This window comes from Myotis brandtii, unplaced genomic scaffold (assembly GCF_000412655.1).
Source record: "Myotis brandtii unplaced genomic scaffold, ASM41265v1 scaffold672, whole genome shotgun sequence".
NCBI lineage: Eukaryota > Metazoa > Chordata > Mammalia > Chiroptera > Vespertilionidae > Myotis > Myotis brandtii.
In genome coordinates, this window is record NW_005370621.1 from 671,608 (window position 1) to 696,201 (window position 24,594).

General features: G+C 41.0%; 1 protein-coding gene across 6 annotated transcripts in view; it reads left to right on the forward strand.

Annotated features, from left to right (window-relative positions):
* The window catches only part of PIP5K1B (phosphatidylinositol-4-phosphate 5-kinase, type I, beta), a 287,643-nt gene that overhangs the window by 163,112 nt on the left and 99,937 nt on the right, over positions 1-24,594 (forward strand). For all 6 annotated transcript variants that reach the window (XM_014529192.1, XM_014529194.1, XM_014529193.1 and 3 more), the window contains 3 exons: positions 3,545-3,662; positions 12,511-12,663; positions 16,703-17,002. In XM_014529192.1, the coding sequence (XP_014384678.1) occupies positions 3,545-3,662; positions 12,511-12,663; positions 16,703-17,002 (571 nt within the window). The remainder of the gene's footprint in view (positions 1-3,544; positions 3,663-12,510; positions 12,664-16,702; positions 17,003-24,594) is intronic.

Here is a 24,594-nt window from a genome sequence, read left to right on the forward strand (position 1 = left end):
CATTTTTTTAAATAATTGAACTCTGTTCAGAAAAGGTGAATATCAAAATGCCAGAGTCAGTCCATGGTCAAAGTTGGACTGCTTCTTGGTGAAATAAGAGAGAAAAGGACAGGATAGAGAAAGTACTGTTCTTTAGTCAAAGTTTCTTCCTCTGATGGCATTAACAGACCCTTTCCTTTATAATGTGGTAGGGATAGTACTGTGTGTTTGCTCAGTTGTGTAGGTTCCTACTTGGTAACATAAATTTGGAAATTTCATGCAGTCTCCAAATTTTTATTGTTGGAATTTTACCAGCTCATGGGAGTCAGACATCTAGAACCACAGCTGAAAACCTCCCAGCTGAAATTTCCAAAGCCTCTAATTTATGTCAGGAGAGAAAAGTAGATTTTCCCCCCTCAAACCCTGCATAAGCTCATTGCTATAAATCTTAACCTGGGAAGAGGTCTGCTCTTCCGGAGACTTGACTTTTGCTGAGTAGGTCTAGGTGCTGGGCACAGTCTTCTGCTGAAGACCAAGTGCAGGCAGGAGCGCCCCAGGAGTCTTCAGTGGGACCCTTCCTCTGGCAGCAGACTCATGTTGATTGCAGTTGTGTAACTGCCCTAGCTAAGCCGTCTCCCCGTGTGCTGAGGAGCCTCTGTGTTGGACATCCGTGGCCGGCACCCACGCCGCAGCCAGTGGTTCTGCCAGTGCGTGACCTCAGGAAGCCCAGGTTGGTGTCTGCTGGCCGATCCTCGCCGGGGCCTGCTGGTTGGTTCTGCTCTTGTGCATTGTAGCTCCTGACAAACTCCAGCTGGAGCCAACAGCCCCATTAATTTTCATTTCCTTCAGGAAAGCTTCAATCATGTCAGGCTGGTATTTGTTCGTCACTGGAGCAGCTTGATGCGCTGAAGCAGCCCCTTCTGCTGTGGCACCGAGCGTGCAGTGCTCTGTTTGTGTGTGTGTGTGTGTAAGGTTATGGCTTTTAATCCTCACTTTTAAAATGTTCCAATGTTGTGAATAGTAATACAGAGAAGGGTTTATCCTCATGATGCTTTTAAAAGGAAGACTGAAAAGTGTCACTTTGGTCTCTGTACCCTTTTTACCCACTGTTCCTAGGGGCATGTTTATCCTTCAAGGATTTTTTTTTTTAACCCTCACCCGAGGATATGTTTTTATTGATTTTGAGAGAGAGAGAGAGAGAGAGAGAGAGAGAAACATTGATGTGAGAGAGATACATAGGTTGGTTCTCTCCCAAACACACCCCAACCAGGGATCAAACCCACAACCTAGGTATGTGCCCTGACTGGGAATCGAACCTGCAGCCCTCTGGTGTACCGGATGACACTCCAACCAACCTAGCCACTGGGCCAGGGCATCCTTCAAGGATTTTTTTTATACATCTACCTGCCCAAAATATATTTTTCCCTTTTTTATATAAATGGTGGCACGCCACACACAGTATCTGCATCATGCTTTTTTCACTTAATTTATCCTAGAGATCTTATCATGTCATTGCATGTTAAGCTTCCTTGTTCTTTGTAAAATATCTGCATAGTATTCCAGTGTATGGCGAACCATAATTAATTTGACCAGTCTCCTTGTGAGAGACATCCAGGTTGCTTCCAACCCTTCGTCCTTAGAAACAATGCTGTCATAAATAACCAGACACACATGTGTGTCCATGGCCTTCTTTATCTGTGGCATACAGTATAAGCATGCATTTGCTGGAACAAAGAGTTATGCACAATTGTAATGTTGACAAGTTGTGGAAATATCCTCCATAGGAAAAGTATCAATTTCCCACTGATGTTTCAGGGTTCCAGTTTCCCTTGAGCTATCCCAAAATTTTGGATTTTTGTTAATCTGATAGGTAAAATGGTCTCTCAGTGATATTTGATTTTCATTATTTTATTATTAACTAGAGGCCCAGTGCATGGATTCATGCACTTGTGGGGGGCGTGACCTGCAAGAATCGGCCCGCTGTGGGAGCACCACTCATCCTGGTCACCTGAGCGGTGCTCCCACTGTGGGAGTGTACTGACCACCAGGGTAAAGCTCTTGCATTGAGCATCTGCCCCCTGGTGGTCAGTGCACGTCATAGCGACTGGTTGACCGGTTATTCTGGTCATTCCACCATTCGGTCGCTGGGCTTTTACATATATAGATGAGGTCAAACAACTTTTCAAATGTTTAAATCATTTATATTTCCATTGCTGTGAAGTACCTGATCATATCTATTTTTTTTTTAATTCACTTTTTGGTCTTTTTCTTTAGTGTTGACTGGAGCTCTTTTGTTTGTTTGTTAATCCACCGAGAATGTGGCTAAAAGAGAGATTGAATCTCTATATAAAATCATATTACTCTACTGCATTGTTCTTATTTTTCACAATGAAAAATTAAAGTAGAGGCAGATTAGGTGACTTATCTGATATCATGTAAATAAAACTAATCATAAACATCAAAATTCAGCCTAGTGGATGCCTCTTAGGCAGTGATTCTCAACCTTCCTAATGTCACGACCCTTTAATACAGTTCCTCATGTTGTGGTGACCCCCAACCATGAAATTATTTTCGCAGTTATTTTCATAACTGTAATTTTGCTACTGTTATGAATCAATGTAAATAATCTGATATGCAGGATGTATTTTCATTGTTACAAATTGAACATAATTAAAGCATAGTGATTAATCACAAAAACAATATGTAATTATATATGTGTTTTCCGATGGTCTTAGGCGACCCCTGTGAAAGGGTCATTCGACCCCCAAAACGTGACCCACAGGTTGAGAACCGCTGCTCTAAGGGGAAGGAAAGGAATAAGATCAGTAAAAAGTATAGAAAGGATTCGACTATATGGATAAATTTTATTTCTTAAGCAGCATTTTGGGGTCATGGATATTCATTGATTTATACTTTATACCTTTCATATACCATAAATATTGGAAAAAAAAATTCAAAGATGAACCCAGAAGAGGGGGAAAAAAAGAAAATGATTTAAGTGGGAATGGAAATCGGATTTTTAAATCACTAAAAAATGTAAGGTCTCTTTTTCTGTAATTACGGATTTAAAGAAGACTTCACAGATCCATGCCCCATTTATTTCCAGTTCCATGGTTCTCATCTATTTTAGAAATTATTTTACTTATTTGTAGTTCAAAGAATTTATCCAGTGTTCAAAATTCATGGCAAAAAAAATGCATTTCTAAAATTTGTTCCACGCACTAAACCCTGGATCTTATGCCTAAAACAAGTCAACTATGGTTTCATGAGAAAGGTGGGTTGATTTCCCCAGGAAGGAAGCACAGGGAGATGGTGACAAATTCTCAGGCTGAAGACACGGTGTGGTTGGCAGGGGCTGCCTGCTTGGAGTGGCCCTCACTGAGTTGGCAACTGTTTTTACCTGATGGCCAGTCACCTTTGAAATATGAACTTCAAGAGACCCACTATCAGGGGGTGTTTTTTTTTAGAGGGGAGTTTGGCTCCGGACCAGTAGAGCTAGAATTTGAAGTCAAAATTGTCTTCGCTAATGTTCTCTCTCTTATTCTTTTTACTATTTTAACTGCAGTGAAGGGAGCAATCTGACCCCAGCACATCACTACCCAGACTTCAGATTTAAGACATATGCTCCACTAGCATTCCGATATTTCAGAGAGCTTTTTGGCATCAAGCCTGATGATTACTTGGTAAGAATCTATAATTTTCCTTCTTTTCCAGAAATGTGTGATGTAAACATTTGTCTCATAGCAACAGTGATAAGTGACTTGTGTCTCTTATTTTATAAAGCTCTGGAGCGTAGTAAAAAGCTCCAACTCTCATAATGATTATACATTTAGCTTCAGAACATGTGATTTGATTGCAGTTTTTAACTGATGGCTACAAAATCTGCCATTGTGATTGATACTTAAATAACTCTGGTATTGGTTTCTTCTTCAGATAATTATTCTAGCAGATATATTATAATTAGTTCTAAATACTCCTGTGAATTTTGCTGATTGGATTCTCTTGGAAAGCCTTTCTGTTTTAATTGCCTTATTTACACCATTCGTCTCAATCCTGCCTTGGCCTGCAACCATTTTCACCTTGACCTACAATGGAATATTCTTTTAAGGAACTGGATATCTTTGTTCTCAAAATCTCTTTATACAGATTCTTTTTAAATGTGTTTTCATTTGGTACAAGGCTGTGTTTTATTCTCAGATTTGTCTTTTCTCCCTGCCTTCCTTCTGGCGCAGGCAGCACCAATACAACAGCCTTTCTGTGAGGTAGTCTGATGTGGCCTCAGAGATTTACCCTTTCCCTGTTCAAGGAGTCAGGGACTTCTTTCTGTTTCAAGAAGAAAATGGTGTATTGTGTCATTTGATCACTGTTCACACCCTGGGGCTCTTCAAAATCAGTTCTCAAGAAGCTGAAGGAAGGATGCCATCAAATATTGATGGTTCATCTCATTCTGAATTGTATTAATAGGACTTGAGCTAGATCCTGGAATAATGCTTTGCAAAGGAGGTAGAGCCACATTTGTCACTTGTCACAGAGAGTGTTTAAAATGCATCTTTTAATTCGGGTGCAATGGAAATGATTAAATTCCAAGCAGATTCCCCTTTGTGCTGATGGAAACCATGCATGACCCGCTTCTTTCGTTTGGCCTTAAGAAAATCATATGACTGCTGCCCGATGAAATAATACCGGTTCCTCAAGGCACATTAATAAGTCTTTATAGAGCAGGCAGAACTCAATAGAAAGTCCCTGGGCATCCTGCTTTCCTGAAATGTGTGTCCATGTGCTCTCTGCCTCATCACACCCCTTTAATTGAAATGCCAGGTGCCCCTACCCAGCATTGTCAACCCTGCCATCCCAACCACTCAAGTACACAAACTCATTTGGGGTGTGTGTGTGTGTGTGTGTGTTTGGCTAGGAAACAAAGAATCTTCCCTTTCTGTAATTACTGAGGGTCAATGTCATTCAAGGAACGTTTTTGGGGAAACCACTGGGATCTTAATATCATATTATTGAAAATAAGATCAATCCCTCATCTTCTGCTTCACGTGAAAAATTAATGCATTTTCTCTCTGAATTTCCTTGAGATTCTGCAGGCAAAGGGGATACCATACATTTGCATTTCATAACACGGATCCAGTCAGTATGGGATGGCTGCACCTCTGCCCTCTCCCAAGTAGGCCTCTCCTGTGGCCATTGACCCCCAGGCTGGGAAGCCCTTGCTGCTGCTCGTTCTGTCTCACAGCACAGCTTTCTTTTGGGAAGGCCCATTTCTGAACAAGTCCTCATGTAGCTGTCACAGTAATGAGCCTGTAAGCTAGAAAGTTTACTTTCATAATGAGGTTAAAGTGTTCACAACGGAGCATAGGAGACTAAGCTGATGGCTTCTGGAAGCAAAAGTCTTCCTTCAACCCTAGCCAACTTGGCTCAGTGGATAGAGCGTCAGCCTGTGGACTCAAGGGTCCTGGGCTCGATTCCGATCAAGGGCACATGCCCGGGTTGAGGGCTTGATCCCCAGTAGGGAGCGTGTAGGAGGCAGCCAATCAATGATTCTCTCTCATCATTGATATTTCTATCTCTCTCCCTCTCCCTTCCTGTCCGAAATCAATAAAAATATATATTTTTTAAAAAGTCTTCCTTCATGTTCCTGGCGGAAGGTAAATTAATCATTGCCTATTTTGAACACCTATTGTAACTAAAATACTTCGCTAATAATTATCGGGAGATTCAAGACATTATAATTCATGATAGTCAGAGAACTTAGAATCCAATTAGAATAATTGGTTTATGTGGGAAAGAACCATTCTACCAGGCAGTAAATAAAAAGACAGAAGCAACATATTAAATGCTCCAGGAATTGGGGGGGGGGGGCCTCTCTCTTGGATTAATGATTAAGAGGGCTTCTTATGGGCATATGTGGTTTAACTGTGATTTTAAAATTACAAAGGATTTGAAGGGAAAGATATTGGAAGGGGCCAGAGGGAGGTGACTGTGATACCAAAGCTACAAATGCATTAAACATTTAGAAGGACTTTGAGTAGGCCAGTATAGCAGGAGGGAGAGGTTTTGATCAGGAATATTAAAAAGATAGGGCCATATAATTCAAATAAATAGGTTTTTTTTTAATTATAGGAAATGAATGAAATGTAGAGACTGATTACATATTTGACATTATTGAACTATTGATGATGGTATTCTGTTTTAAAGGAGGAGTTTTTCTCTTTTAAGAAGTATCTGATGGATGATATGATTTGATGTCTGGGATTTGCTTCAAAGGAATCTGAGGGAACCAGGCAGGGGAGTGGATGGGGGTGAAGAGAAGACAAAATTGGCCATGAGTTGATATTGTTGAAGCTAAAAGACAGAAACATGGATGTTGATTACACGGTTCTCTCTACTTTGATATATGTTGGAAATTTTTCCATAATGAAAAGTTAGGGGAGAAAAAGATAAGACCGGGAGGAAGTATCCTTTTGTGGGTTTTTTTTCCCCCATTTTCCACCAGCCTTATAACTGTACACACAGTTCAATAACCAGGTCCATCTCAGGGACCTGCAAGAAACAGCAGGGGCAGTGGCTCTCTAGTTATACATGGCCTGGTCCTCATTGGCTACAGCCACCCACTTGCCCTGCACTGGGGATCCACAGCCCAGGACTGAGGCAGCTCCCCCTCTAAGTCTTAGAGCTTCTAGACCAGGGGTGGGCAAACTTTTTGACTCGAGGGCCACAATGGGTTCTTAAACTGGACCGGAGGGCCGGAACAAAAGCATCGATGGAGTGTTTGTGTGAACTAATATAAATTCAAAGTAAACATCATTACATAAAAGGGTACGGTCTTTTTTTTTTAGTTTTATTCATTTCAAACGGGCCGGATCCAGCCCGAGGGCCGTAGTTTGCCCACGGCTGTTCTAGAGACTCAACCTCCAAACCACCCCATCTGGGGCCCCCACGCAGTGACCTGGAATGTGGCCGTTGAGGAAATGGTCTTTTGTATGACACGGCATGCTTCCGAAAGTCAGGTGTGAGCCTCAGAGACTTTCTAGCCCAACCTTTCATTTTAGATGAGGCATCTGAAGCTGGGGTCAGTGAAGGGAAATGCCAAGGTTACCCACATTGGTGGGGACAGTGTCCATATCAGAACAGCCGTCTCCCCATCCCCCCTCCACAGTGTTCTTTTCCTTTTACCATCTGGCCTCATGCTTCCCAACCCACTAAGTCACAGGCCTCTCATTAATTGTGGTCTCAAGGTAGGTATTCCCTAGCTCAGTGGTCGGCAAACTCATTAGTCAACAGAGCCAAATATCAACAGTACAACGATTGAAATTTCTTTTGAGAGCCAAATTTTTTAAACTTAAACTATATAGGTAGGTACATTGTTATTAACTTAATTAGGGTACTCCTAAGCTGGCCTTTGCTAAAAACGTCCTCAATCTGATTGAGGTACGTTCACTGAGGTTGACCCCTTCCAACTCTCCCATCCACACTCGTATACTTGTTTCGTCTATCTCCTTTCGTTCATCCTCTCTATATGTCCAAACCATCTCAACATACCTTTCTCCAACCTCGACACTACATCTTCTTTCACTCCACAACGTTCCCTAAAATTAACTTAATAAACTTAAAGTTTTAAGTCAACTTCGCACTGTACGTGCGCGCCCGCACCTGGTATTTTGTGGAAGAGCCACACTTAAGGGACCAAAGAGCCGCATGTGTCTCGCGAGCTGCGGTTTGCCTACCACTGCCCTAGCTCATTGAACTGTGAACAGTGATTATCCAGTCTGAAGAATATAGCCAAAAAGCTCAAACAGCCCTAACAAAACGCATTTTGGAAACATTAAGCCCAAGTAAACACAGAAAAATGAAATAAGATGGACCATGAAAAACTGTGGGGAGCAAAGTAGGATGTAGTGCAAATCTCTACCACGTGCATCCTGCCATCTGTCAAATGGGCTATTTAAACCCAAATTGGTGAAGATAGACCGATCTAAAGGTGGGGGAAGGAGGGGCTAGCATTAGGTAGTGATTGGTGACTGTAGATAGTTTTGATATTGGAACCCCTTGATATGTGTGTGTTTCTCCTTAGTTTTGTGCTGTTGCATCTGGATTTCAGCCTGAATTATTCTGTTTATGTTCTCGGTTCCATTAAAATGCTGTTCCATTGCAAGTGTCATGTTGAAACATGCCTAATTTGGACTGTGAGCACGGTGAAGGTGCTTCTGCGTGCCCCGCTCAGCCATACAAACGCTTTTTCTTCCTTATTTGCTCCTAAATAAATACCTCCCAAGGGAAGGCGAAGGGGCCCCAGAGCTTTTTTCCTCGTCTCTGCTTGGACAACAGCCTTTAGTTCATTTCCTTCTCCATCAAAACCCCAGGGTGATTTATATGATGTCTTTTCAGGTTCACTAATACCAATAAGAAAGAGAGCAGGGTGCATATTTAACACAGGGGAAGAAACGACAGGGGAAAGGATCACACCACGCAAGTGTACATTGCTAATTTGCCTTGGCAGGGCCCAGCTGGGCTGTACTCTGCGTTCTTTCCAAGGGTATAGGAGGGAGGCCCTGCAGGAAACAGAAGCCAGAGAGTGAATACATTGGACCAGCGGGCACAAATGGAAGTGCCTGGAAGGCACATAAAACCCAGGAGTGCACAGGGGGGGCTTGTTGATCGTGTGGCTAATTAAAATGTTCCCATCTCTCCTCCTTATTTGCTCTTAAAAGGCAACCTTTCAGTGAAGGTTGCTTAGAAGAGAACGTAACAGAATTGTAGGTGGAGAAACCATGTAATCATAGATGACAATGGTAATATTCCTGGTCAGTATCATGACGCCAGTTTGTTGCACACGAACGCTGTGCTCGTAGAGACCCCTGAAAAGTTATTAAAATGCGGCAGAACACTTCATTTTCCCCCTTCATATTAATTTATAAATGACACAATAAAAGAGTGTTGGACAATTAAGTAACCCACGAAATAATCTCCATGTTATGTCACTGCTTATAGAAGAATTTGAGACTAATTGGGAGCAGATGTTCAGGTCTGACTCCAGTTTTCTCTAGACAGCTCTTCCTGAATCACCCCCTAATTTCTCTGTTTGCAGCCTCTAATTTCCACACTCTGTGTTTTTGTACTTTCGCAGCATTTGCTCCAATCCATGAGAAGGTTCTGAGCCAAGACTTCCAACCCCATGGAACAAGGAATCAGAATTTCTAGAGTCTGGGTCCTGCCTTCCTTCTTTGAGGCCTTTATTTTCCAGGGTCTCAAATTTGTGACTGCAGAAAAGGCCCACTTTTTTTCTTGCTTCTCAGTGTATCTGTGGGCAGGCCCGCTGCCGTAGGAGTCGGGCTGAGGCCCTCTGTGCATCCTAACGCACCACCAGCCCTCCCTCACCTGCCTGTCTGTTGCAGGTGGAGTGCCTCTCTCCACTGCATATGCCAGTGGTTCTCAACCTTGGCTGCACATTAGAATCACCTGGGAATCTTTTCAAAATCCTGATTTCTGGGCTTCATCCTCCGGAAATTCTGTTTCCTTGTTACTAATGTTGTGGCCCCACCCCATAACAAAGAAACAGAATTTCCGGAGGATGAGGCCCAGAAATCAGGATTTTAAAAAGATTCCCAGGTGATTCTAATGTGCAGCCAAGGTTGAGAACCACTGGCATATGGTCATGTAATCAAAATTAGCACCAGCCATAGCTAAACGGTCAGCCGTTGCCAGGCATTTTGAAAGCATCCACTCTAAAAGCTTCCAGCTGCTTTCTCGTAGGCATTATTATCTTTGTTTTAGAGATGAGATTCCTTAGACTCCAGGATGCTTCACTACCTACTCCAGGTTGCACAAGAGCCACTGGCAGCACCACGTGTTACAAACATCCGTTGGTTCCGAGTCCCGGGCCCTGCCACTGACCACCCGCCACACGGACACCCTCACAGCAGGAAGGTGCCCTCTGCTTCCTCTCGGCTTGTATGGCATCCTGTGCGCAGTCTGATGCTGTTGCTGTTTTCCTACCTTGTCCTCAACTTGTCCAGAAAGGCCAAGGCTGTAGTGCTGCCCAGCACGAGAGCGTCAGGAAGCGAGGAAGGAGGAGGGAGGCTGAAGTAGGAGATGGAAGTTGCCAGTGCCTTTTAGGAAGGCAGTAAGCACTTGCCTCTTTCTCTCCTTGGAGAATTGTGTTCCCCTTGTCCGAGGTGCTGCCAAAGCAAGAGAGTCTAAAAGAGGACAAGAGAACTGCTTTTTAGTCATTTTTCTCCCAGTTTCTCCTCCCTCCTTCTCTGCCGCCCCTCCTCTCTGACTTACCTTCACAAGCCCAGATGAAAGTCTTGGAGGGGTGTTCAGCCGTGTGGTCAGAGGCCTCCATCAGAGGATACGGTTCTTTAAATCCCTGCCTTTGCCATTCCCCAGGGCTAGTCAGATCACACACATATTTGCCTCCTTACCTTTGCTCTGCACCCAGTGTTTCTCTAGTCAGTAATGAGGATTATTAGTTAAACGCTGAGCTCAGTAACCAAAAATTGACCTCTATGCTAGTTTTTGTCACTTTTGGCGAGATTTACAGCCCTTGTTGCTGATGGAGTCCAGTCATTTGTTTGACAAAAAGTTACTGAATGTCCGCTATGTGCAAGGCCTAGGTCCTGAGCAGTATCACAGGATCCGATATCCGTAGTTTCTGCACTCACAGCGCTCTAATGGGAGCTCGGAATCTGTAAGTAGGCCATTACGGTGTTTTGTAGTAACTTCTGTGATGAGGATGTCCATTGCCAGGAAGCAGTTGATCTAGACTCGCGGAACCAGGGAGTTTTCTGGAATGAGTGCTAGCAACACTGAAAGCCACGTCACTGTAACAGCCTCCTCACTGTGCTCCCTGCAGCTTCCTTTCATCCACCCGCAGTGGGTTCTCACACAGCAGATGGAGTGGTGCTCTGCTCCAGACCCTTGGCCTGAAATGCCCCAGATCTCCACAGGCCTCTGCTCAAATGCCACCTTCCCAATGAGGCGTTCTGTGACCACCCTACTTAAAATTTATTGCAGCCCAGTCCTCACTCATTGCTGGGACTCTCTGCCCCCCTTTTCATGCTTCATTTTTCTCAGTAGCACTTACCACACTCTGATGTATGATTTATTCACTTGTTAGTTCACTGTCTGTTTCCTCTCCTAGGATATAAGCTTCATGAGTGCCTGGGAAATGACACGGGCTCTATAGGCGTTTTAAATGTTGAATGAGTTCATGATGGAGTGGTCGTCAACCAGGTGAAGGTAGTCTGGAGGTTGTTTCTGGTAGAGGAAAATGCAAAAGGCTAGTAGTTAAGAGTGTGCAGCACATCTGATAAAATGGGAAGCAGCTCTCTGTGACTAGAGCTGGAATGTAAAGAGGGAAGTGAAGAGAGAAAAGATTGCAGGGCAGAGCTGGGCCTTTCCTGGCCTTAAAACATCTGTTCTAAAAACTTGGGTATTATCTTCTATGTAGACAGTGGAAACCACTGAAAGTTGTGAAGGCATGGAAGGGTATGCTCAGATTTGTATTTTAGAAAGATCCTTGGTTTCCTGTTGGAGAATGCACTGGAGGGCTGGAGTGTGGATAGTTGAGATGAGGTGGGACTTTCCATAGTAATCAAGGCATGAAGTGATGAAACCATTGAACTGAGGGTATTGGCAAAAGAGATGTCATGGAGGAGGTCGGTATAATCAAGAGTCTGGATATGGAAGGTGAAGAAATGTGAGGCATTCAGGATAATGCCCAAGTGTTTGGGGAACAAAGATGCTTCCATTCCCTATGATATGCGGGAAGAAAGGAGAAGATGGAGGATGCGGCAGGAGGCAGGTGTAGAGTGACCATGCAGGGTTGTGCAGGGTGTGTACCTTCAAGAATACCTGGCCACGGTGAGGGCATGGAGCCTGGAACCCAGCCCTCCTACTCACCAACCTTGTAACTGGCCCAGTGCTACATCTGCCGGGAGAAAGAGGCACCTCTTTCTAATTCCCACAAAGGCGCCACAGTCCTGAGATGAATTTGATTTTGAACTCGTCGCATGTGGAGTGTTTGTGATATAACTAAGTAAAAACTATCCATTAAAAGGTTAGGTGTACAGGTCTGGAGTCCTGGAGAGAGATCTGGGCTAGAGATACAGATGTTAGAGACATTTCCTTGGTGAAGCCCTGAGTGGATAACACCCTTTGGGAGAATAAATCATGAGAAGAGAACAGGTGTCAGTGTTCAAGTGACAAATGCACAGTGTGGATCCGACCTTTAGTTGTTATTTTATGGGCACTTGTTGGGAACAAAGCACCTTAGTCAACACTGCTGTTTGAGCTATCTCGTCGAATACGTGCGATGATTTATGATTCTATCATATAACACCAGGGGTGGGAAGGGCATGTCTGTGTCCCATCAAAGTATTATTAAGATACATGGATCAAGTTTCTGACATCTCACACAGAGCCTTCTGAGTGTACCCGGAGCCTCTTCTTAAAGCTCATGGAGAGCGCTGCCTGTTTCCAAATGGCCAGATATGTAATGCTGTGGGTTTCCTCCTTACTCTTCAGTATTCCCTCTGCAATGAACCGCTGATAGAGCTGTCCAACCCCGGAGCCAGTGGATCCTTGTTTTTTGTGACCAGTGATGATGAATTTATTATCAAAACAGTTCAGCATAAAGAGGCGGAGTTCCTTCAGAAGCTGCTGCCCGGCTATTACATGGTAAGTAGCTGCACATAATTAAAGCTTCTGTGTGTGTTCTCAGTGACTCTTTGGCATGTTTCTTTCTCTCTGGTGAACTTTATTTTGTATTTAGACTATGCTATGACATTTGTTGACAAGATTTAAAAAGCCAAATAGAACTGAGTAGTAGAGCATGGCTGTTGACTCGCTCTGCCCTGGGTTCAAATCCCAGCTCAGCCATTAACTGACTGTGTGACCATGAGTAAGCAAGGTAATCTCTGAGCCTTAGTCCTTTCAATCGTTAAAAGCTGGGAAATGCCTATTTTATGTGGTGGTTGTGATAAAAAAAAAGACAGGATGTAAGATAAAGGAAGCAATGCATTCATTGCAAAGCTCCTTGCACCCAGTACATACTAATAACATGAGTGGTTAATATTCGTTGAGTGCTAAACTATGTTAAGAACAGCTACAAGTGCTTTTCTTGTATTAACACATTTAATCCTCACAGTAATCTTGGACACTTCAGTCATTGCCATTTTGTAGATGAGTAACTGAGACAAAGATAAATGGAATAAGTTGCCAGGGGTTATTCAGGGAGTGAGCTGTAGAGGTGGGACTTGAATACAAGTGGTAGGGTTCCAGAAGGCTGTGTCTTTAACCCCTGCACTATGTACCAGCATGCATTCAAGAATAACCACTATAATTCAGAATTTCATAGGTTAAGTATAATGACATGAAAAATCACCTTTCATGTAATGTTTTAGAGACAAACAACCAGTAACCTAGTCTAGGTGAATTTACTAGACATTTAGTCTAAATTTTTCAAAAATAAACACTTTCCTAAGTAACCTTTTCATCTTCATCCCTCTCATGTATTGGTACCTTCATGACAGTTATTAATGATCTGTGGTTGGAATGGCTACAGGAAGCAGTTTAGATTTCAAGCCCCCAGTTCTGCTGCTCACTTGCTAAGAGAGATAACTGTCGTCCTTGTTTCAAAACAGAATTGATGAGATGCCACACAGCTCATTTATGTGTAAAAGATTATTTAAATCCAAAGTCTGCTAGCGACTACATTAAATGCTGTAAATCTGCCACACATGTAAATAGAGCAATCAAACATCTAAATACAAATCTTAAATGACAGGGTGCACAGATTTTAAAAGGTCTTGATCCTGAACGAATAGCTTTTATTTTTGAGCAAATTCTCTTCTTTCTGTTAGAGAATATAAAAAATACAGAAAAGGAAAAAGAATGCAACCATCCATAATTCCTTTCCCAGAGATGCGTATTACTAATATTTGGTATAAGTTGGTATATGTCCTTTCGGCTATATTGTATTTATACACACATTTTAAAGTAATGTAAAATTGGAATCAAACTAACATCACACTCTTGGCTAACCTCTAAGTGAGCAAATCTTAAACATCTATAGTTCTAAGCTTCTGTAGTTCTAGATAGACTAGTCTCTTACATGGGTATTAAATTGAAATTAATAAATATTCAGTAAAACTTTAAAATTTAGCTGAACAAGTGGTTTTATCCAAGTCATGTATGCTAGTGTAACAAACAATATAATTCATCCCACTAACAAGAAACGGATGCGAACATCATGCAGTTTTCCAAATAGACATTGAAACTAAGGCACTCGAAATTCAACATCTTTTCTTATTTAAAATTCTAAAAATTGGCAGGGAGGTCTTTTAATGTAAGAAGTAAGTGAATACTCATATTTTATACCTTTATCAGTCTCCAAGAATTCACATATCTCATTGAGAAGAACAAGAGCCCTTTCACTGGAAATGATAGAAAAGAAAAAAGATGTCCTTTATCGAGAAATTAAGGCACTCGAAATTCAACATCTTTTCTTATTTAAAATTCTAAAAATTGGCAGGGAGGTCTTTTAATGTAAGAAGTAAGTGAATACTCATATTTTATACCTTTATCAGTCTCCAAGAATTCACATATCTCATTGAGAAGAACAAGAGCCCTTTCACTGGAAATGATAGAAAAGAAAAAAGATGTCCTTTATCAATGGTCCTTTCTGATATATTCGCTAGAATTCTTAGCAATAAATGTTTGATACAGAAATAGAAGGAAAGTGTAAACTCTGTTCTTTACAAATTATAAAATTGAAAATCAGCAAAATTTCAAGAAAATAAACTGGTAGTTTCTAGATATTAAGAATCCACCAGATATAAGACAAATCTACAAAATCCATGTATTCTATTATGTAGATCATATAGAGTTGGAGAATATGAGGGGGGAAAAAGATTCCATTCATAATGAGAATAATATAAGAAACATTATTAGATAATGTTTAAATAAAGATAAGTAAATGAAGACATACTATAGTTCTGATTGGGAAAGCAAATTAAAGTAATTATAACATATGATCAGTAATCCCTGCAAAATTTTGTAATAAGGATTCTAAAATACTTAAGTTTATGAAAAGAAATGTACAAGACTAATATGATGGAAAGTTAAAAATTTTTATTTAAGCACATAAAAATGATGTAAGATAGTAAAGACATATGCATCATTTCTGAACTCGGTATTGTAAAGATTTCCATTACCCCCAAGTAAAAATATAAATCCAGTGTAATTCCAATATAATGTTTTCCTAGAACTTGACAAAGCTGATTCATTTGCATGTGAAAACAAGTATTATTTTAAGAGCACCTAAAAAATTAAACAGTGGAAGGGAAGAGTTGTAAGAACGGACAAAACATTTTGGGGGAAAGAATGGTGGGCCTGCTCTAAATATATCAAAACTCTATAAAGCCGTACTAAAATTATAGATGTGGTAGGCAAGTAGATCAGTGTATTCAAATCAAGTGTCCAGAAATAGATGCATGTGCTTTGATAACTTATCATATGATATAGGAGGAACTTAAACTCAATTGGGAAAGGATAGACTCATCAATAAATGGCTATGTCACATTGAAGAAAAAAATTAAATTCCTGTTTTAGATCTTTCGCACACACATAAATTAATTTCATATGGTGTAAAAACATAATGTAATGTCCAAAACTATAAAGATCTGGAAGAGAAGGCATTTATAACCTGGGGATATAAAACGCTTTGTTAAACAAGAAGCCAAAAAAGCCCAAGAAATGAGTTCATGAATGTTACTACATTAAAAAACAAAACATCTGTATAATGAAAAAATAGCAGCACAAAATTAAGATAAGCACATAGAATATTTCTGGAATGATATAACGAAAGTGGGAATATTAGTTTCCTCAAAAGTTGGGAATTAGGAGAAGGATCAGGCACAGTAGAGACTTTTCATTATATATATGCCTTTCCTTTCTCACCTACTTTTAAAGTAGGACAAAAACAGGCATGTATTCTTTGTTTTTATATTTTAAAAAGACTGGAACAAAATATTTACTCCCTAGAGAATAGGAAAATGATAAATATCTAGACTATATCAAGGACTCCAACAAGAACAAAAACCTAAGTGAGCAAGGGAATGGATGTTAGCAGAAAATTATCTTTGAGGTACCTAAATATAAATCAGAAATATTACATTTCTCTAATCAGTGATGTTCAAATTATTTTTTAAAGTTTTCATTTTTCACCAATCATGTTTACAAAGATTTTAAAGTTTGATACTCAGCACTGATAAGAGTGATGAAAAATGTGTAATCTTACAAAGTGTGCCTGTGAATCAGACTGGCCATTTTGGAAGACAGTTTTTCCGGAGCTATTAAAATTTAAAATGTTCATCCCTTATTCCCAAGCAATTAATTTTGTCTTTTGGCTACCTTAGAGAATAGTCACACACGACACTAATCAATTCTTTGCCCATTTTTTACTTGGAGCTAACTTGGGACTTTCTGTCCATTTTTAATTCAGCTACTTTTAGTGTCTTGAGTTTAGAATGATAAAGTTGCTATTGAAATAAGCCAATTGAAGAACTAGATTAGAGACAGCAAACTTTTAGCAATGGCCATTAGTAAAGACAATCGTGTTCTATTTTTTAAAAATAGGTGAAAATACATCTTTAGTGGAGCTTATTTGGTAAAAATAGGATATTTTAATCATTTTTTTTTCTTTTTCTTTATTTAGAATTTAAACCAGAATCCAAGGACTCTTTTGCCAAAATTTTATGGACTGTATTGCATGCAATCAGGGGGCATTAACATCAGAATCGTGGTGATGAACAATGTCTTGCCGCGCTCCATGAGAATGCACTTTACATACGACTTGAAAGGCTCGACCTACAAGCGAAGAGCATCCCGAAAAGAGAGAGAAAAGTCCAACCCCACCTTTAAGGACTTAGATTTCCTACAAGACATGCACGAAGGGTTGTATTTTGATACAGAAACATACAATGCGCTCATGAAAACTCTTCAGAGAGACTGTCGGGTAAGGAAACGCTGTTGCTCTGATTTCCTTTGAAAAGTCACCTGTAGTGATGTAAGAAATTGTAAGAAATGTGCCAAGCGGATACTTGGAATCCCGTTGGTCCCAATCCTGGTGCTGATTCATGCTACCCTGATGTCAGAGGGATTTGTGGATGATGAGGGAACTGTCTAGAGCAGCGGTTCTCAACCTGTGGGTCAAGACCCCTTTGGGGGTCGAACGACCCTTTCACAGGGGTCACCTAAGACCATCGGAAAACACATAATTACATATTGTTTTTGTGATTAATCACTATGCTTTAATTATGTTCAATTTGTAACAATGAAATTGGGGGTCACCACAACATGAGGAACTGTATTATAGGGTCGCGGCATTAGGAAAGTTGAGAACCACTGGTCTAGAGTGTCTGTTGATGGTTACTAATAAGCTAAGTCAGCTTTTTTTTTATAAAATGAAAAAAGATTTGCTTTTCTTTTCATCCTCTGCTGTGGGGATGGTAGTTAAACCAGAGGCTAAAGAAATTTAGGTTTAAAGCAGTGATTAGGCCATGTAGAAATCTTGGAAGAAGTAAGATTCCAACAGGCAAGAGAAGCTTAGAGAAAAGGTCTGTGGTGGAATTGATACGTGGGTTCCTGGAAATCAGGTGTGGATGCAGACCATGTGGTGAACCCATTTGCTGAAAGTGTTTTATGTGATCTGAATAAGAGGTGATCAGAAATGAGGCTTAACAGAGTAAACACCATTTTACCCAAACTTCGCCAGAGTGATTGTCAAAAGGAAGGAGGAATTCATAGTTTGAAGTCCCCAGCCTTCAATACTTAAAGAAAAAAAGTGTAAGGCCCAAACCCAGGGAAGATTTTGTTGCCATGGTGAATTTAGAGAAAGTATAAGTCCTTTTGAAGACAAAGTATGAAAATGCAATTTTGATGAGTTCTGAAGGGTGATGATCATTTCATTAATAAGTTCTCAGGAATATCATTTCCTGGCTCAGATGAACCTAGGAGAGTCATCATAGTGGAGATAGCCAGGAGGCATGTTGGTTTGGGTCTGACCAGGGCTTTCTGGAAGAGCAGGTGGGACTCGCTGGGCCTGGTCACTGGGAAAAGGGATGCCTCCCAGGCTGTGGCTTTCTGGGCCTTCTGTGGACCTGGGCAGATGGCCCACAGTGTTGCCAGGGAGGGAGGAGCCTTCTCTGCCAGACTCGAGCTCCCCTGAAGCTGAGGAGGGCATTCTAACCACCCATGTAGTGTGTAAGGTGGGGAATTCTCACTGAGAAAACAGCCCCACCATGTCTGATTTTTTTCTGTCTACACATTCAACATGTCTGATAATGCACCAAGATGTGTCCATGGAATTGTTTGTTTCGTTGATAGAGATGCTATTCCCTAACTTCTATTTTTTAACTACCATCTAGTGAATGCTCAGAATGTGCCGGGCTAGTCTAAGATGTTTTTAATGCACCATTTCATTTCATTCTCTCAGCAGCCATTGGGAGTCAATACTATTCATACTCCCATTTAGTCCATGACCGGTGAGGTTCTCAAAGAGGTTAAGAAACCTGCCCAGCATTACTTAGCAAGTCAGTGGCAGAGCCCACACCTATTTGGGTACAAAGCATGTGCTGTTAACAATTGAAATGTAAAAGATTCACTGTAAGGATTTTTTTTAAATTATCCTTTCAGAAGTGAGGCGGGGTTGGGGGGGGCGAAACAGTGGGAACCAAGGGGAAAAAATGTCCAGCTGAGCTATTCAGATATCTGGATGAATATGAATGATTTATGTTTTTCCTTAAAAAGAAAAAAAAAACATACATTTTAATAGAAACCTTTTCCTGTGCTTTTTCTGCCCTTACAGGATGTGGGTGAAAAGTGACTCTCAATTCCCCAGAGTTTAGTATAAGCCTCTCCAGTTTTAGATTTGCTTTCTATTAGTGCCTGTGTGTGAGCGCACGCGCAAGCATGCTTCTTGCCTGTTTAATATGGAAACCTTTTCCTGCTGTCTTTTAAAACCGCAGGCTTCTATACCAGAAAAAGGAAAGGTCAAATGTAAAAGAGCCATGGCACAGGATTTGTCTGTTTATTTACCGTTCCTGAGGCCAAGACTGATAGAACAGGATCAACATGACTTTTCATGAGGAGTGAGACCCTGGAGATTTGCTGATTTTGTGTGGAATATTTGTTGCTCTAAGGAACATAAAGGCCAGTGTAGAGGTATCCTAAGGCTCGCTCTTCTCAGTCATTACACTTGATCTTGTAGAAGAACCATGAACCTTCCTTAAATGGCATACAGTGTTTATCTTCAGAATGGCTTTTCTGGGGTGTATGGGAGCGTGTAAATGCTGCAGTGTGTGTGTGTTGGGGTCGGCAAGGATCTGAGTCCCTTCCATGATCTGCCTTGACTGTGACCAAGGCCTCTGTGATCTCAAGTCAGCAGTTAGTTCTCTGAGCAGAACTGCCTCAAGAAAGGCACGTTTCTGGAATGGTAGGCCTTAGTATGTAATAATCATGGACCTCTTTGCAAAACTGATTAAAGGTGTGATTAAAGGTGTCTTCCCAGAAAAAATGCCCATCCACACGCAACAGTTCAGAAATTCCTTGGAGCTCAGTGTCTCCCTACACACATGCATACATATATACATACATACAGAGAGAGGAGGGGGATATATACATACATACAGAGAGGGGGGAGAGAGGGGAGATAGTGGAAGGGGGAGAGAGAGAGGGAGAGTGAGAAAGAGAGAAAGAGAGAGAGAGAGAGAGAGAGAGAGAGAGAGACCCACCCCAGAGCCATATAGCAGTCATCCCTCTCTCTCTACAGGTCATCCTCTGAAGGGCCAACTCCTGGTATGGGATCTGTGGTTGGCATTGCCAAGAGCATCTCTTGTCCTCATATCTCTCTCACTTTGCAGAACTGAGCTTTAGTGCTGGCCGAGGTGCTGTGCATTCAGGGAGACTGGAAGGTCACCCAGGGCTGATGCCAGCACCCAATAGCGGGGAAGCGATGCTGTAAATATTCCTCTAAGTGAGGTGGTCCAGCTGAGGCTCTAGAAACAAATCAATCAAGGAACTGCACTATGGTGTCAGCAGCCCAGCAGAGAAAGGTGCGCTAGACCCTTATTAGGACACATCCTTTCACTCACGTATCAGACCTACCAGGTGCCACTGTGAGGTGAATGACCTCTATTTTTTATAAACTGACATACAGTATATTAAGTACAATGATTCTATTCTAAGGCATTGTGAGGATCAGAGTAGGTGAGTCATAGCTTGGTTTTGGAGGATGAGAAGGGTTCTCCAGGTAGGCAAAGCAGTAGAAGTTTATTTCTAGGAAGATAAAACAATGTTAAGTGAGGCATGAAATAGCACGATGCATTCTCTGAACTGTGGTTGTCCGGTGTTGCAGTGGTTGACAGTGAGGGAGAGCATGTGAGGCAGGAGAGAAATGCAGTCAGGAGCCAGATAATGTCAAACGCCCCTTTCTAGTGGTGCCAGGGTCCTCCCTCTTAAGCTTAGAAGTGGCAAATCCAAGCATCCCAGACCTTTGGACCCCAGCTTTTCTGTTCTTCCCAGACAGATACGATGAGCCTCCTATGCTTTGACAAATGCCGTCTTCCCCCACCCACCCTTGGTCCCTTTCCCTGGCTTCCCCAGTTCAGCCTTCGGCCCTTGTCCATCTATGGCCAACTCCTCCACATAGTATACTGGCCCCTCGGAACTCTTAGAAAACTGAGCTCACTTTACGCTTCAACCCTGCAGAGCCCACAGGATTCAAACAAAGGTCTCTTTCCAAAAGCAGGAATCCAGCTCTTGGAGTTCCTCCCAACCCCCATGCTGCCGTTCCCCCATTGGCTGCATCTGGGGGAAATGGACATGTAATAATTAGGTTTCCTTTCTTGAAGCAGTTCCTCTCCCTTGGCCTCACCCTCTGCCTGCTGTGACAGCCATCTACACCTGTAAGTGAACTTGGCCCAGGGTAAGAGTCATGACAGCAGAGAGTACTGCCAGGACATCACAGGTCACTTGCTATCAAAAACAGGAAGTAGGATTTAGTCAAGCCATTCCCTATGGTCCCCATGTAACCAAGTAGCTGAGAGGTGCGTCCTATTTGAAAATTGCTCTTCCTATGTAGCCTGTCATCTTCCCCCAAGCCTGCTTTTCTTCCTATCTTCCCTGGCCCAGGGAACATGGTCATTATGCAGCCAGTTGCCCAGATCAGTATCTTGAAGTTACCCCTTCCTTCCTCCCTCCCTCCCTCCCTCCCTCCCTCCCTCCCTCCCTCAAGTGTGCATCAGAGCTCCAAAGGGTGGAACCTGTGGGATTTCAGAGGCTGAGAACTCTTTCCCTCCCTCTCCTTCCCTCCCTTCCTTCCTCTCTCCCTTTCTTCCTCCCTCCCTTTCTTCCTTCCATCTCTTCTTCTCTTATTCTTTCTCCAGACTCAGCAAATCACCATGTCCTATCCAGGCTGCCTCCTAAATAACTCTTGGATCTTCCCGTTCTCTTAACATGTACAGCCTTTATTAAGACCCTGATAATTCATCTCCTGAGTTTTGTAGTAGCCCCTTGACTAGTTTTCAGTATCATTGCCTTCCAACACATCCCCAGTGCTGCTGCCAAAAAGATCCTCTGACCAGATCACCAGCTCCTTAAGGTCCTCTAGCTGAGATTCTCCATTGCCTTTGGGCCAAAGCCCATGCTTCCTAAGTTGGAACATTAAGATGCACCCTGCCGTCTCCAGATGCTCCTTTAGCCTCCTTCGTCAGCCTTCTCTTCCCATTCTGGGAGCACTTCCTAGTCTCTAGCCATTCTGATCTGCTAGACACATTCTGCACAAGTTTTGGTCTTCTCATGCATGCCTCATCTGCTGGACCATTTGCCAAAGCTCATTCCTTTACCTCTCTGCACTGTAGTACTTGTTATTGTAGACATTCAATATATATTACAAGATTGTGATTTTAAAAAACTTTTATTTGGAAATTTATGTATTACTTTTAGAAAAACAACTAGAAACTATTTTCATAGTCATTTTAATTTTCTATAATTATTTCTTCTTTGACATAACTTATTTATAAAAACCTGAAGAGACTCATATCATTTAATTGATTTGATAAATTGTTACATCCTGAAATATTTATTGGTAATTCTAGGGAAATAACGTTGACAAAGAATATTAGTGAGAACTTGCATTTATAATCCAAATCTTTCTTATTCCTTCAAGTGGGAGTCTATCAGGCACAGTCTTGATAATTAATGACCTAAATGACTTATTTTACATTTATTATCATTTTTGTTGAGCAGTAAAGTTATTAATTTTTAAATAGTGTGGAACCAGTTTTTTCACACAAATGTCTGTCACCATAAATATTAATAGGTTCTCAGTATTTAATGAAACCAATCTTAAAAATACTGAGACTTTCTGATGTGCAAACTGGGATCTTTCTCTCTAAGTATAGCAAGCTCTAATTTGTAATTCAGATTTTTTTCAGCTATGGGCATATTTGTATGGGTTGCAATGTGGATTATTTTCTATAATACTTAATTTAGCATTATGGCTAGGGCTTATCCCTCAGCTATAATTTTGTTTAGCATTAATTTTTTTGCATTTAGTTTAGACACCTCTCTCTCTCTTTTTTAATCTTGGTTGTTTTCCCAGTGATCATTAAAGAGGAAAAACGTGCTTCAGACTTAAAAGACATCTTTCTTACTATGACAGTGCTTACATTTAAGCTCTTGCCTTTATCAAGAAGGAATTGGATGTTTTTAGACTTCAGCTAAACATGAGAAGGGGAGAGGTATATCATTGTGTTCACATGTAGGGACAATGGGGAGGTATGGAGAACATCTATAATATCTCAACAATAAAGATAAAATTTAAAAAGGCATAGATACATTCACTGATTTTCAAATTATGTTCTACAAACACTATAATCCCATGATCTGTTTCTACTTGTTTTAAGTTATGAATTTTGCTATCTATAATAGTAGTTATTTTGATGCCGTTGCAATAGGAACATAAGGCAATATTAAAGTTATGAGCAAATAAGTAAAACCAACTCATAGAAGCAAAAATAGTTTGAGCTGGAAAGAATCATAAATCAGAATTTCTTGGGAAACAGTGGACCCATGACTTCCTTGCTCTAGTCTGAGAGAAAATGAGTTTGGACATAGATGTCCAGGCCTAACCAAGCCAGATTTCCTTGTGAGAATAAGAAATGAAGACATTGTCATGTATGTGAGGACTTTAAAATTTTTTCTACCTGTAAATTCTCTTTCATAAAAAAATTATTTTGAAATAATTGTAGATTCACATGCAATTGGAGAAAAAAATACAGAGAGCTATCATATGTAATTCACCTAGTTACCCCATGGATAACATCTTGTATGACCTTAGGGCAGTATCACAACCAGGAAATTGGCATTGGTACAATCCACTGAACTTTTTCAGATTTCACCGGCTTTATATGCACTCATCTGTATGTGTGTGTGGGGGGGGGGGAACGGGATATGTATGCATATAGTTTTAATTTTATACATATGTAGATTTATGTAACTACCATAGTCAACTGAGAACAGTTCCTTCACCAAAATCTATCATGCTACCCTTTTACTAGTATGTATAGCCACAGCTCTCTCCAGTCCTTTCTATAACTACCATTCTGTTTTCCATCTCTATAATTTTGTCATTTCAAGAATGCCATATAACTGGAATCATATGTAACCTCTGAGGCTGGCTTTTTTCACTCAGCACAATATCCTTGAGATCCACCAAGTTATTGTGTGTATCAATAGAATGCCCTTTTTTTATTGCTGAGTGATATTTCATGGTATGGGTATACCACAGTTCAATCATTAACTCCCTAAAGAACATGTGGGTTTTCTCTAGTTTTTGACTGTCACAAATAAAACTGCTGTGAACATTTGCATACATGTTTTTGCATAAGCGTACGTTTTCATTTCTCTGGTATAAATGCTGAATGCAATTGCTGTGTCATATGGTAAGCACATGTTTGGGTTTGTAAGAAACCGTCATCCTCTTTTCCAGAGTGGCTGTACCATCTGACATTCCCACTGGCTATGTATGAATGATCTAGGTTCTTTTCATCCTCACCAGCATTTGCTGTTGTTACTACAATTTTTATTTTAGCCATTCTAATAGGGCTATATTTAAGTCTCTTGTTTAAAAATTACTTGAGTATATACTCTAGCAAAGCCAAAGGTAAACCCAGTAAAAGAAGCAGTTTGGGGATATAGGAAGAGTGGTGACAATGGAGCAGAAAAACTTACACTTAAGTCTAATGGCTGATCATATGTTTATGGGATTTAATGCAATTGCTAGGGATTCCTAAGGAGGAGAGGCCTACGGTACAGGACTTCACCATGTGTTTCTAATGATAAGCATTTTTATGAGACTTTAAAGGCTTCATCTAACTCTATTCTATGGCCATTGATATTTCTACATTATATTGTAATTACTTGGGTGTATGTTTATTGTTTGCCTATTAAAACCTGTTCTCTGGGAGCCTAGGAACTGTGGGACATTATTTTCCTACCCTTCACATCATTTAATAGGATAGCAGTTTGTCTCGGTGTTAGTCTTTT